Source organism: Bombus bifarius, unplaced genomic scaffold (genome assembly GCF_011952205.1).
Source record: "Bombus bifarius isolate JDL3187 unplaced genomic scaffold, Bbif_JDL3187 scf7180000007970, whole genome shotgun sequence".
Taxonomy (NCBI): domain Eukaryota; kingdom Metazoa; phylum Arthropoda; class Insecta; order Hymenoptera; family Apidae; genus Bombus; species Bombus bifarius.
Genome location: NW_022884356.1, coordinates 2,680,877 through 2,697,080, shown reverse-complemented (window position 1 = coordinate 2,697,080; position 16,204 = coordinate 2,680,877). Strand labels below are relative to the sequence as shown.

Below are 16,204 nucleotides of genomic sequence, written 5' to 3'. Positions count from 1 at the left end.
TACTCACACAAAAGTCATCATAATTCCAAATTATTAAACCAGGTATCGATACGACAAACCAAAACGCGTGATTAAACGATACTTCGATACCGCGATCGAAGTTAAGAGGCATAATCCGGTGAATTCTCACGCCCCTCTAATTTGTCGTGTGTATAACCTCTGAAACGCCTAGTTTGGCTTCCAAATCGAGCATCGCGCCCACCTCGCCACGTTTTTACGAGAGAACTTTAAAATTTATCATGCAATTCACCTTCCATCTACGCTCGAGAAACGTACGTTCACGTGGAGCGTAATCACTTTAATCTTCCGCTAATGAGAGTACCCGCGACCCATAAGCAACGAGATTCCATAATTTTTCAACGACGCCTGGCGCTCCTCTGTCGGTCGAGCAAACAACACGAACTCATAAAATGGCGTTCTCGCGCGAGAAGAAGTTCGATTCGGTTCTTCTAGATGCACGCACGGCACGCACACGCACACATGAGCACATGTACGCGTGTCGCGCCACGTGTATGCATGTATGACATGAGCAGCGGAGAAGGCTCGACTTTGGAAGCCTCAGGGCATGTAGACGTATAGGCTCCCCGTGTTACGCATCGTGCCGCACACGGGGCATACATCACTCCACGTGTGAACCCTCACCACCACTAGCAACATCAGCGCCGGCGACCTCACCTTTTAGATAGCTGTTCGTTCCGTGTTGCTGCTGCCGTTGGTTTCTCGGTGTGCCTGCACCGCGGTGTGTTGGTAATTATTATTACGAGGGATAAGAAGAACGAGCCGGGAGAGAGAAACAGCAGGGATCGGTGCGTGGATCTCCTTTCGGTGTTCCCCTGTAATCAGACAGCCGGACCTGACTGCTAGGTAGGAGGGGCAAGGTGAAACACAGAGAAAGAGAAACTTACGGAAGACGTATTAGTGTCGTTTCTGATTTAAGCTGCTGCACAGACCGACTTAATTGTTTCTAACTGATCTTTTCCCCACAAGGGAAACTACTGACAATTTGTCGTTAGGTTAAGGTTAGGTGGATGTTTCTGTACGATCGGCAATGTCGGGTCGACGAACTTTTGCGTATAATTGACGTTTGAGGCGCCGCCTGTTCGGTGGACGAACAAACCAATGACCGACGAAAAGCATAGTCCTTTAAAATTTAAAACATCGATCAGTAAGTCGAAATTGGAAGGGAAAGTTGGTTTCATAAATTAGAAGATAATCATAATAACGTAGCGATGATTTATAAGCGAAGTAGCAACTTTTTATTCGTCGGATAATTGAAACTCGGCAACGCCGGCCGACAAGTCGCGTATGCGTGAAATAAGAAAGCCGCAGCGCCGCGCGCAGGAAATGTACACTCTCGGTTCGGTGCGGGTTAACATCGAATTATCGTTCCGGCAATTATCGTTAGCTGGGTGTAATTAAATTATTTCTCGAAGCCTGCGAGGAATTTAACCCGTTTTACCGCTTTTAGAATATCGCCCGATAGCACGATTGTACACACACAAACCACGGGTTTCAGCTACGTAATTACAGGTACGATAATTCATCGACGCGCGCACACGCATGCGACCTGTTCATCCGCGTCCGTGTCTACGTACGAGTTTCGTTAATAACGGTTTGCACCTCTGCCGAGGCTAATTAACGTTTCCCACTCCCTGTACCGCTAATTACGCGTCCTTAAAAAAATGTCCTTATTATCTTAAACACCGGCTTTCGGTAAAATCTGGATTTGTCGATCGACGAGAACGGCGCAATAAAACCACACAGAGACCGATCGCCTGCGTTTTCTCTTCGAGCCAAACGATAAATTTTCAACGTAGAACGAGAACTTCGGAAACACGGCTGGGGGGCACGTTTCGCGCTGCTTTGTCCTTTCGACTCCTCTCAGCCTCCCTCAACCACTTTCCTTTCTATTTCTCTTCTCTTTCCAACTTACTGGATCTCTCTGTGCGTCCATCCTTCTCTCGTTTCGGCCTCTTTCTAACCTCCTTCCCTGCAAATTTACAATGCCCTCGCTTGTAATAAGCGGTTGCGCGCTTCGTTCACGATTATGAGCTCACTTCAGGTACCGTGAGGACTTATCGAGTTAAGGCCCTTCCAACCATGGAACACCAAACAACGTCTTCTCTCCCTCGAACGATACCCCCTCGGTGGAAAACGAATTTTCACTTACACTTACACTGGCGATTCACGATTCACGCGTAAAGTGTGTAAAATAATATAGAACGTTTTCTTGAAGATTTGAAGGCCCCTTCACGATGAAAGGAAAATAATATAGTAAAAGGTTAATGCGTTTCGTACTGAGAGAAAGGTAAGCAATTTAGCACTTTACATTTAAGGAAAGAGGTTATATTAGAATATTTAATCACGTAGTCTTAGAGATATATAATATATAATCTTAGAAAATATACAAATGTGTGCGAATATTTAATTTTATGAAGAAAGGAAATGAAAATTGATTCGTCCGACTTCTTTATCATGCAATTGTTTTTCACTTTTTAGGTAAATAAAGTTTCTCATTGAAAGAGAAGAAGAGACAAATAAATCAAGTTGAAGATTTTGCAAAGAAACCACTTTTTTCTAGAGAGACAGATTTATGGCGATGTAAAAAAGATGGCATTCTAATTATGTAAAATGAGGTACGTTGATACATTAAGCGGTAAGTTGCAATTAAGAGTTTTAAGTAAAAATAATTGCACGAAAATAATAAATAATGATACCTTGTACCTTTTAAGTATAATTAATTATAAGAATACTCTCTTGCATTATTGCAAATAAATTTCACGTGACATTAATTTTAGCCATTAATATGCAAAGCTATCTAATTTCGAACATATATATTGCTAAATATAAATAACAATAAAAAGTGATAATTTGTATCAATTATAGAAATAACAGATATGATTATATTATATTATAGAGTAAATATTACCTACGTGAAAATTAGTGTGTCTCACATTGTTGTAAAATGAATTATTTTATACATGTAAGCTATTAGTATTCTTACCTTGACATTTTCAACTGGTGCTTTCAGCAGTTACCCCGTTCGCATAAACGTTTTAAATCACTTTCTCATGAATAAAGGATTTTAGTTTAATCGTTTCTGATTTATAGTTAACTTAATGTCGTCCAACCGCGTTCACTTAAGAAAATTATAGAATACTTCAATAACATTGTTTAAATAATTTTGAAATTTCGAATTTATGAATAAAACGAAAAGATCAAGGTTTCATATACTTAAAAATAACTTACGAAGTTTTATTCGCATATGCTATAGAACGGTACTAAAAATTAAAACCAGAAAAGTATGATGCAATATTTGATAAGGAACTAATTGCCGTTTCAGATTGCGGTAGCGAAAGTTATGTAAATTTCCGTACAAACGCGTGACATTTGGAACATTTACGGAAACTTGTCTACGAGAAACTTAATCTAGTCAGCTGTGAGCTGCTAATTATTAGCTATCGTGTCGATATCCATACACAGGCTATTAATCTTTCTTAATTACTCGACGAGAGATAAATTTCAGTGATATCTTAATACTAGATCAGTATTTAAAAACGTTCACTTTTTCTAAACGACAAAACTCTCCATTTCCGCCTAAAAATACTTTTTTTTTTCTTTAAAATTTAATGCTGTAAATATTATAAACAGATGGTTAATAGAGAAAAATATCCATTTCTAATCATTTTTTTAGAATATAGGGAATTTTTTGGTAATATTACAGAACCTGTTCTTTCTTTTTACTCATCAAATATAAGTGAGTAGCACGATCACTATCGTGTACATCGTCTTCGTTGGGTAAAAAAAAAATAGAATACGATATCGTTACACTAATGTCCAGCTCCTTAAGTACCTGACGTATGTGAAACTTCTGAATAGCCGGAGGGAAGATTAGGGATTCGAATCGGTGGAATGTACCACGGGACGGTGGCACGGCGTGCTTTGTAAGGGAGACACGTGCACCACATGTTTAAGCTTTAAGTGACGGTCACAGTCCAAACATGTCGCGGACAAGTTAGAGCTCACACAACTCACCGCGGCAGCATCCTTCTTTAACCTTCCGCGATTCAACGCGCTTCCGAATCTAATAAACCACTTGAAAAAAAGATCGTAAAATTAAGTACAGTATTGTACACGAGACGAATAGTTTTATGAGAATGTTGCGATTTCCTATACAACTCGAGAACTTTCATTATCTTACATTTTTTGCTCACATAATGATATCGTATTGTCAATTGTTTAAGAGATTAAGATTATTTCGTAAATAAGATAATACCCTTAAGTATCCGTACTAAATATATCGCACGTGAAGTTTATCACAATACATCAGCTTTATTAAAATTTTTAATTGGATTAATGGATTATTAATTTCGAACTAGTAGTCTTGTATCTTTTTCTTGAGCTTTGAATTTCTATTTTATATAACTAATGGTTTACAGATCATTTAAACAAGTATATGTATATCTTTAAAATTATATTTGACACATACAGTTTTCATTCTGTCATTTTACTTTCACTTCGACTTTTCTTATGTATTTAAAATGCGTTAATATTTAATCTCAGTATTTTTATTACATTTAGTAATAAACCATAAAAATCATGGTCATCATAGGTGCAAAAAAGGAAAATATTTCATATAAAAAATACATATGTATCGTATGAAACACATACACATCCTTTTGCGTGATGTAATCGCAATACGAAAAAAGAAATGATAACCCCAAGAGAGGGTGTCACAGTGTCAGCTACGGTGAAAAATTTGCCAATTAAAAAAATCTCATTTCTCCCAGTAACGAGGGGCGGCGTGCAATTAATGTCAGCGGCGAAAATGATTTATGGGGTGAGGTGGGAGAGATGCAGGTTGTAGGCGAGAGGCTAGCTTATCATAAATTAATGAATTATCAGTACTCGATATGGGGAGCATAAGGGAGGAAGAAACGTTCGCGCGCGCGCGCGCAGTACGTCAATATGGTATTTGAAATATTCATCGATGCACTCCGGTGTACAAGAAATTTTCTCTAAGGCGTATTTATATCACGTAAAACTTTTATGTATGACGGTAAAATTCTTTGGGGTGACAACACCGATGAAAAACATAGCGTCAAGACGTGTGCTTACAGTAGTTATAAATGGGAGGACCCATCAGCAGTTGTTGAGAAACGTCATCAACGTCATCGTCTATAGTACTCCTTAAAAATTGATAAATAATTCAATTTTATGTAACCATAGATCGTGCAACTTCTAATATTTTTAATTAATTGGTAAAATGACAAGAATATCAATTATAAAATAACTAAAGTGATATTAGAATACACGATCACCAGTGAAATACATATGTATGTATATGTGTATGTTTATGACTCACAATACGAACTGGTATGTTTATGTCCACTGTCAAGAACTACGTCGATGTTCCGCGATTCTCCTCGACGCGTTCTTTAACCTCTATTCATTTCACTGTCTTTTTCTCGTATACGTCCTTTTCTTCCTCGCCTTCACGCTTGCATACTTTCTTGTTCTCAATCACTATTCTTTCGCTACCTTTGTCTCATACTTCAACAAAGAGATCGTGCATTCTCTTTTCCACTTAGAATCTATTAAGTCTATTAAGAAGCGCATTGAAATGAGATTCAAATCAAGGTTAGGTGTGAATTAAACCGTGCGACATAAAGGAGTGGAATTTAATTGCGAAGACATTGTGCAGTCGTCAATGTTCTCGTCACCTAAATTTTTTTAATCAGTGTGCTTATCAGTATTTTTTAATAAGTATCATTTGCTATTGTTGGTACTATATTATGCTATAGCTATACTTCAGTCTGTATTGTACCATCTAAATAAAGGAAACATATATAATCATTTAAATAGTAAGTAATTGTCGTTAATAACAGTATAAAAATATAAAATTTTCCAAGGATTTTCAGAAATCAATTATAACGAAGATTAGTTATGAACAATAGTCTCGTAACAGTCGTATAATTGTCGCAATGGTTTATTTCCGCAGATTTATCGACGTATTATCAAGCACTATTCGTGAAACTCAAGTCTCCTTAACGTATCATTTCAATCGAGAATTGTTATTTTTTCTTAGGAAATTATTGAAATCGTTTTGGCTTTATATTATATAAATGAAAGATACACGCGTCGAATATCATATTTGCCTGGAAAATCGTCGATGGTTTAAACGTCATTTCGTGTTCCTACATCGTCGACTGTAGCTGCTTACGGGAAACGTAATTCGCTAATCAACCTGTAGTCGCCGCCACCATCGCCAACATGGCCACGTGCTAGACGTGTTTACGTGAACTGCGTCATCTTTCGTATTTTTCTTGTTCATATACCAAAGTGTTAGCTGTGAGATTACAGTGTTGGGTATCGGGTATGGTCATATGATGCGCGTGTGGTGACTAGCAGTCATTAACGTGCTCCTCGTGGGCATGGCGGGTGTGGACGTGCCTGTACCACGGTGCACCTGCAACGTCAAGGATTTGACTACCTGTTCCGCTGTCAATCAGGATTCACCCACGAGTAGAGCCGTAAGAAGTTATAGACCACATGGGAGCCTCGCCAGGTTACTTTATGATAAGCAGAAGGCGGATGAACAGCTCGAAGCGTACGACAAAACCCAGGTAAATATTAACGTAAATAGGTTACATTTCCTATTCAATCCCCTGCATACATATCTGTAGCCAACCCGCGCGTACTCCGTTCTTCGTATCGCCGCCTGAGGTCACGTCAGTGGCCTCAGGACCGTAGATACGTTATAGCGCTTCCAGCTAAAATGACACAACTACATTACATTTTTATTTAACCGATTTTCTAAACATTACTACAATTGTTATATTAATTTTACAATGAATTCATTTTCAATATATATAGATGTATATATATATATGTATTTCAACGTTGGAAGGGAAATTCGTGTTATCGCTTCACGTAACGAATTTGGCCGTTCCAAATTCGATACAGGTTTGATCGTGCTATATTGAAAAGTAAGATTTGTTTAGTGGGTCAGATAAGATAGCAAAATTTGGAATGCAACTGATTCGCGCGTTTATTTTCGTATTATTTGATGGATAACTAGAGATATGTTCGGTGTCGACCTTAGTCGCGTTTAATTAAAATAACGTCGAGGAGAAATTTCTTTTTCCGTGAATGAAGGATCTCTTGAATCTGGTCTTAGTAAATTCCGAGTGGCGCACGGGCCAGCAGGGTAATTGGGTTGTCGGGGGAGGAAGTAGCCACTAAGGCGAAAGCAAGGGGGAGGGAGCAAGGAGAGCAGTAATAATTAGTACAATTACCGCACAAGGCCAACCACTGACTGCCCTCTCATTCCGCGAACGACGCTACTCAAGAGTCAAGAGCATGCTCAGTAATTACAGGATAATTACGTTCTCGATATTCCTGAAACATCTTCAAACGCCAGTCCCGAACACCGTCCAGAGCGTCTTGCCTCGCTCTATTTATAATTATATCTTTATAGTTGCCTTCAATTCAACTCCTCGAAGTCACGAGCGATCATGCCGAGACCGTTGATCGCGTTGAATCTATGAAAACGATCACAAGACAAAAGTCTGCCAACTTGGAAGCTACTAACAGCGCTAGTTGCTAGTTACACAACTTCAAACGTTCAATCTATTAATACCGACAACAGCGTGCGATGGTTCGCGTTTCGATTCGTCGTTACTCATGCTACGCGATTACAAGGAACGTTGAAAATAATGGTGTAGTTCGGAAGGAACAGATTTTTAATTTTACCATAAAGTAAGATTAAAACGTAAAATTCGCTTTTGCGAGAAAAATTGAATTTGGAAATGCAAGAAACTAAGACGACGAAAGCATAAAATTCCTATGACCGATAGCGGTTGCTTTTGAAATATTTTGAAATTAGCAGTTACCTGTAATGTTTAACCTTCTGTTAGGTAATTTAACGAGACTGTGATAAACAATACTTATTTATAACAGATGTATACTCCGTATTATCGTCGGTTCAATGATTGTATTTCTTATAGGAAAGATATTGAATTTTTTGTAAAGTCGGTTAAATTTAAACGACGAGGTGTTGTTCAATTAATCGCTTAAATTCTTCAACATTTGTGAACAGACACATATTTTATATAATCTAAGCCTGGAAGTAGAACGCAGAACTTAAATACACGTTCAATTCTTCCTACAAAATTGAGCAGATTTTCCCTTAGTATCGTCCCAAACGAATTTACAAATTTCACAGGCAAGCAACGTCTCGAAGAGTCTTCGCCTACCATTCTTCGCTTTGAACTTATTCTCAGCTTCGAACATGCCTTCGCACAACGATCTCGAACGCGTCCTTTACATCTATATCGTTTCACACGCGGCCAGAAGGAAAACGAGAAAAAAAGAAACACACCTCTTTACGTTTTCCATTACGTAGCTAGCATAGGTTGGAAATCCGCAGAAAGTCGACTGGCGCGTCCGATCGCGTATTTATTCATCTAGCGGAAGAAAGAAGCTTTTATCGGTGTTTGCGAGAACCTTTCGCGTGCGACAGAGAGCAAATCGATTCGGAGGGCCGCTCGCTCGAGCAGGTGCTCGCAGGAAAAGGGAAGAATCCCATTCGGTCGCGTGAAACGAGAAATTTGAAATTCGTGCGGAGGGACGCCCCCGCGAGATTTGCCTCAACCCCCTGCCGACCGAAATCGAGGCGAGACGTCGCTTCACCTTCTCTCTCTCTCTCTCTCTCTCTCTCTCTCTCTCTCTCTCTCTCTTTCTCTCTCTCCCGACCCTTTCCTCTCTCTTTGCGTAGCACTAGGTAGTTCTCTGTGCCTGCCATCGCCTAATATCCCTGAGCAGTCTGAAAACTTTACTCTCAGACCGAGTGGCGTGGATGCGTCGACCCGGTGGTGTTTTAAGGTTTTTAAAAGACTGGCGGCGCCGTTCGTTTCCTCGCGGATCCTCCTCTAAGGAAAGAGATGGAAAAATAGAGAGAAAGAGGGTCGCGTGGAACGCTGCTTTGAAATATTAAGTAACTGATGGATGAGACTCCTGAGGGGAAGAAAGAGAAAACTCCTGCAACCGAGACAACTACCACCGAAAGACGTTTCCGTACACTTTTACACCCCGTAGCCTAAACAACGCGTCCCATTTCTTAGGAATTTTAACTCGTCCTCGGTGCTGTCGCCAACCAGTTCACGGCAGCTTGCGAAACACGCGTATCTCGAGCTCGCTCGTAATAATAACAGCAACGCTCGTGATAATAATGTTTATTACCTTCGTGAAGTGTGGCAAAGAGAAGTCCTGATTGCGAGCAACTTCGGCGAGGCTAATGACGATTCGCTTTGACCATGTTAAATAGAATTTCTCTGTTTGCTTGATGAGGCCCAACTGGTAACTACGAGACGCGATTTTAAGTTTAACCCCTTCACGTTTGCGGTGCGTCGCGACGTCGTCGCGAATGTAAGTAGATCATTTGGTGTATTATGGATGAAATATTTAACGAATTACACGAATGAAATTTTCATGGCCAAGTATGTCGTTCGTGGCCCAGGAGACTTTACAAGTAGCTACTGCACAAGTATACGTATCTACTTATGCGGTATTATAGTTGTGTGAACGTGAATTAGCAATCAAGGAATCTCGACAGATATTTCGTAATAATTTATATCGGAATTATGAATATGGATTTTGAAATTATGAAAAATTTTGGATCAGCGAAAGAGGTTGCGCTTACGCAACATAAGATGATACATCTGTTGCAAGAATGTAAATATTATGTACGATCTGAGAGGAAGATGTTATTTTTGAACGCAAAACACGAAGAGTATATTTTCCAAAGACTGTCTTTTTTTTCTTAAGCTCCGTGTTATAATGATATGTTTTGAAGTAGATGCTAATTTAAACGGAATTGTGTTATGGCGAGTTAAATTTAACTATGACGCGTACCATAATGGTCAAGTATCCGAACAACGATTGCTATTTACGTCCTTCGCGTTATCAGTGAAACGTTACTTCTCGAATATTAATTGCAAATGAATTTCAAATGATTTTTTAGAACGTAATATCGTATACGATACTACTGTAATTTAAAAAAGATACTCTTCGGGAATATTTGTCCGTCGTATTATTCACGATCGTTCGTCGCGTGCTACATTAAGAATTCTAACAGTAACTCGTCTCTTACGTCAAACTGTAATAATATTTTCTTGTCGTGACACGCAACGTAACAGAGTTTAAAGAGGCTAGATATCTCGGACAATTTTTAATACAAGAAGACGCTAGCGAAGAGTAATATTCGACTTCCAAGTGGATCGAAACATACGTGCCTATTACATATAACGTATATATAACAAAGTCTAAAAGTTTAATAAAATCGTTTATTTAAGTTAATTAACCACCAACCAATACTACATCGTATCGTAGCCCGTGTTGCAACAGTTCGTCTCGATGTTATCTCTGACGAAATCGGACACCGTACAACAGCCGAAAAGATCAAAACAAACACGAATGACGATTTACAAAACAAGTGGACGGTCGAACGATTCGTCATCTCCGTCGAAATAGCATAAAAAACCGCAAAGGACAAAAATAAATATACATAATGTATACGCGAGCGCGTATTCATAGCTTCGAAGCGTTCTTCGAGATAAATCTCACATACGATAAATACACAGACCGGGCATATACGTACACACGTACATACTTAGCAGCGGAGAATAGCACGTGACACGCATGGCTCAGACTAAATAACGACAATGTAAATAATATCGAGTCGCGATAGTTGTTACGCGACGCAGTAGCAGAGCGCGGTGCAACGAACGAATCTAGAGAGGAACGAAGACGAGTATACCGTGCGTTATCGTTCGCGTGAGATGGTATTGTTTCGAGAAAAGAACGACCAACGGTGAATACGACTATCGTTCATGAACATAAAGCGAGATCTAGGATCTTTCGCGGCACTTTCACGGTGAAGAATCGCGAAAGATGTTGTCAGGACCGGCGATAAATCCGTATGGTCGGTGGATGTTCGTTTATCAAGTCGTATAATCGCGGGCGTGCGTCGTGTGCGCGAGCATGCGTGCGCAGTGGATCCACCAGCCGAAAAACTGATTTCTGCAACGTAGATCGACGCTCGATCGACCGAACAAGTCGTATTTATGTCTTTATTCGTACGCAGGATACCGGTTTCCACCGTGAACGCCGATCCATTCGGCAGAATTCTTGTTCGCCGTACACGATACGCTTTGTCGCCGAACTTCTTGCGCACGAGACGCGAGTTGCCGATGCGAGGGGGCCGGCGGTGCCGCCGACCGATTTGAAAGTCGCGGGGCAAAAAAAGGCACGGTTCCAAGACGAGACTCGGTGAAACGAAGGATTTCATTAGGCCCGTCCCTCCCGGCTCTTTTGGTATTTCGCATTTTTGCTGATTTCTTCCGCGCCGGCTTTTCGTCGAGCATAGACCGTGAAAAAGCAACGAGCGATAAGCGACGTTAGCCTGGCATACTTTTCTTTTTTCCTTCTTACTAGAGATTTCTTTCGCATTTGCTACGCTTCGTATCAACGTCGCTGAACCTTTGGCTTTGACTCGAATCGCTGATTTTTGGGGATTAACGACTCGACAAGGTTCGACTCGTGAGCTCCAGCTACGCGTCGATGTTAAGTTAATAAAACGATTGTATAAATTATTCGATGGCGAATGTACCTTTCCGTCAAGCTGTTTCGCGTTCTTTTTTTTTTTTTTTATCTAAACATCGTTATTAGAAGATTACAGAAGATTAGAAGATGCTGTTCGATCGCTAAGAATCGTTAACGTATCGTATCGTGCCAATAAAAAGTTTCCGTTTGTAACTCTACGCACGTACGATAACTATCAGGCCACTCGTTATCGTGCCTCGTTGGTGCCATTGCGAACAGGAATCAATTAGCAAAAAATATCATGTAAACCGGATCGGATCCTGTGATTCGGGATCTACCAACAGAGGCCCGCTTGTACCGCCTTCATCCTGGTCAATTCAAGTTTTATTAACACTTCGTAAGGTGTATCATTTCAACCACTTATGTCTCTGAAATTGTCGACCAGACACTTTACGTTTCACACGCAATAACAACAAGTTGCTATTACCTCGTAAAGGTAGATCAAAATCGACGTGATAGGTATATTTCGGATTCTGCACGAGTATACCGAATGTGTCAACGTAAGTGACGTTTAACTCGGTATTCGATCCGGTAATTTCGTAAAGTAAACGATAGATTCCGAGGAATTTTTTCCGATTTTCCATGGTCAACTTCGACGAATGCCTTTGACGACAAAATGAATTGCACGCAACTTGTCTTTATCTAAACGTAATTTAATATATTAAATTTAATCGTAGGTAGATAAGAAATATCAAGCGAAACTCGGAATATATCTTTATAATCCATAAATTAATAATGATCAGAATTTTATTTGCCCGTGAAAAAGCAACGTTACGATCGACTGTCGTTTTCTTCTTTTCTTTTAATTCGAAATTTGAAGATCACCGACAACTGGAAACCTCGATCGACGGTATCGAAACGAATAAACGAATGAAACGAAGTTTGAAGGATATGGACAGAAGGATGCGTAACTTCCAGGTAACTTAGTACGTGGTGTCGTAGTAAAAGATCAAACAACCGTAACTGATATCTGTTTTACTGTAAAAATAGAAAGACACGGGTATCTACTCGAGCACTCGTTACCTTTAAGGAGAATTCATTATTAACTTCGGTACTCGCTTATCTTTTTACTACCAGGAAAGTGTAATCCTCTCGATCGCGGATAAAAGAAAAAAATTCGATCTTTGCAACCTTTCGACACGCTAAAATCTGATTAGTCGCGATAATCGTCTCGGTATCCAGAGAAACAGCGTTTCGTTCTCAGGTTCGCATCTTTGAAACTATTAAACAACCACATGCGCGGTTCTACGTGCAGCGATAGAGATTCCGCTCTAGCCAAGCCCGCGGGACCAAGATCAAGATCGAAAAGCAACATTTCGGATCCTCCTCTCGTTAGCGTGGCAGCTTCGACCGATAAACGTAGAGGAGATTCATCGCTACGAAGGCTCAGAGTGAAATAGTTGGTAATACGAAATAGTTGGTAAAACGAGATTGCCGCGCGCAAGGTGTTATCCTTCGCGACAAGCTAAATTAGCGAGTGTACGGAAGATTTTCGCGCGCACCGTATACTTATCGTGGCTTCGACAAAAGCATCGCGATATCGTTCCTCTCAAAGAACAAAGAAGTAAAGGAAACGAAAAGCAAGGGGCAGGGGGGAAAAAAGTTAAAAACCAAGAGAAAAAGAAGAACGAGTAAAATAAATATCAACGGCTTAGGAACGGCTCGTGGATATCGCGGAGAAAAGGAAGAGATATTATGGATGTAGGAGAGAATACGATAGTGCTTTCCGTACGTGAACACGAACCTATCGATGAACCGATGCAAGGGAAGAAGAAGAAGGCTGTCATAAAAGCCGTGGAAAACGTTGGAAAGCCTGTTGAAAAAAGGCCGAGAAAGGGGACGATGAGACGGTCGAGCCGCACACATCGTAATTTGCAAGTTATTTTACGCGGCTATACGGATCGGATAACGAAGCCGCGGGACGGACACAGATCGTTATCGGCTCGTTCTCGAAATATTCCTCTGGGGCACCACCGGTAAGTCGAGGAACGTACAGAGAGTAGAACGTACGTAACCAGAGAGTGCTCTTCCAGCCGTTTCACGCATGATCGATCGCGTCTCGCGCCAACCAAAGGCACTCCAAACGATTATATCGGTTCCATCCGTGTGGGTATACGTACTTGCTTATACAGGGTGTTTCAGAAAGTTATGCCAAACTTGGAAAGTACGTACACGGCGCTCGTGAAACGAAGCGAACGAGCGTTCGGACGTTTGGGCCAAATATCATCGGTCTTGGTGTCGCGAGACTTTCTCATCGGTGAGATTATTATCTGCCATATGTCGTACGTTTGAAATTTCATTAGCGGTATAAAGAGACGCGATTGTCGCGATCGTGTCGGTCAAATTTCAAATCTGAAAATGTACGTCGTACGTAGTACCTATCTATAGGAAACGTTTGCTTGGTACGTACAAGACATATATATATATAGTAAAAAAATTAGTACGCGTAGCGTTTGTACGAATAGCTGTCTTAAACGTATAAATTAAAATTCCTTTTATGGAGAGTCTTTGATCGATTCGACGAATACCACGTGCTTCTAAAGTTTGGCATCAACTTTCTGGAACATCCTATACGTAGCTACGTATACGTCTGCACGATGCGCTGTCTGATAACGATCCGATTCATTTTGCATCATCGCGGATAGCGCTTACAAATAATTTCGAATCGACCATGTTCGAGAACGATCGTTCGCGAAATAGTTATAGCTGTTGCCTGAGCGAGAAGACTATGTCCAAGAAGATAGTTGATTGCGATTGGTTTAGCTACCAGTTCGGTCGTGGCTTCGGCGCTGGCTTAAAACGTTCCAAGATACGTACCTATTTATCCGAGAGTATTAGAAATTTATTTAGTCGAACTAGATGTCGAGGAATAGATATTATTATTTAGTTTATACTAGATTTTATTTGTAGTTGTAAATGTCTATTATATGATTATACATCTATTTTATGATTATACAGTTGTATAATTAATTTATATATATTTCATAGAAATATATATACAGGGTGGTTGGTAACTGGTGGTACAAGCGGAAAGGGGGTGATTCTACGCGAAAAAACAAGTCGAAAATATAGAATACAAATTTTTCGTTCGAGGCTTTGTTTTCGAGAAAATCGACTTTGAACTTTCGGTCGGTACGCGTGCACTTTATCGCGTCTCGCTATAACGGATCTCACTGTAGATCGTTGTTTCGATGGAAAAATTAAAAAAAAATAAAAATTTGTATTCTATATTTTCGACTTCTTTTTTCGCGTAGAATCGCCCTCTTTTCGCTTGTACCACCAGTTACCAACCACCCTGTATATGTGGAATTATATAAAATTGTACGCGGAGACAACAAGCGAATAACGCGATAAAAGTCATACTTTGTAATGGAATGTTGGAATACAACGATATTACACACACAGACACGAATAATCTTATACAGACACCTACACAGGCATTTGAACAGGACACTTACACAGGTCATACTCGCTACTGTATGGAGAGTAGGGTTCAAAATCTTTTAAGGGACCATGGGTCACTACGTACGGTCAGTCTGAGAGTAACTGGCCAACTGTCAACGATCCATAAATTCTTTACCTGCACACTTTGTTAATTATCCTAATTACCATATCGCTCACTTATATTTTAAATAAATTTGATTCTGTAATTCCGTTTAACAAATATCACCTAATATCGTTTCAACATAAACATTCTGTCTTCCACAGATTATTTATCTTAACTTTAAGATTAACACGTTGATCGCCACGATACCCGTATTCGGGTGTCAGCAAAGTTTCTGGTCAGGCCGCGTAACCCATGTTCGGATGTCGCTTATTTGACTACTTGCGAAGGATCGTCGTGGGTATTTGAAAAGATATTCCATAATAATAAATTGTTAATTAATAATTAATTGTAATAATAGTTGAATTGTTATAAGATAAAAATACGAAAATGGTTTATTAAAAATATTATTTAGAATGTAAAACTTTAAAGCATTCTATACATAGGTGAGGTTGGTCGGGACAATTTGGACGATAAGTCGTTGTTTTCTTCAAATTCTTTTCTGTCTTTGTTCGGTCCATTCGACGTCTTTTATTCGCATAACATAGTTTGCACGCGCGTCTAATGCTTCTTCCGGAATCGTTTTTCCGAACGGCGATATTACGATGACAAGAATTTTTTGTATTTTCGGACAACCTTGATAATTTTGCGACTAACGACTGTCTAAATATTCTAACATCTATATCTTCCCTTGTCGCAATTTTGTAAACCGTCAAAGCGTTTGCAACAGGAATTCGCAGAAGGAATCGAATGCCAAGTTTTCCGTACCATTTGATTCCTTTTCTAATCGTGGTGGCGTAAGAAACCATTTGGTCGGAATAATCTGTACCACACTTTCCTTCGTTATATTCGACAACAGCAAGTGGTTTTAACGTTGCGAACAAACGAAACGAAAGATCATTCTTGAGACTACCACTTGAGCGATTCGCATTACTAAAATATCGATGGGTGCACCTAGCAGAGAACGCTCGGTACTGCTGTACGCGTGGTCTGACG

General features: G+C 40.0%; 1 protein-coding gene across 4 annotated transcripts in view; it reads left to right on the top strand.

Moving 5' to 3' along the window:
* The first annotated feature begins 6,249 nt into the window (after nt 1-6,249).
* Nucleotides 6,250-16,204, top strand: part of LOC117210692 (methyltransferase-like protein 9) — a 44,298-nt gene continuing 34,343 nt past the window's right edge. For all 4 annotated transcript variants that reach the window (XR_004488139.1, XM_033453980.1, XM_033453988.1 and 1 more), the window contains exon 1: nt 6,250-6,626. Coding sequence is in view for 3 of the 4 variants with exons in the window: in XM_033453980.1 (XP_033309871.1) it covers nt 6,435-6,626 (192 nt within the window). In the remaining variant the exon portion in view is untranslated. The remainder of the gene's footprint in view (nt 6,627-16,204) is intronic.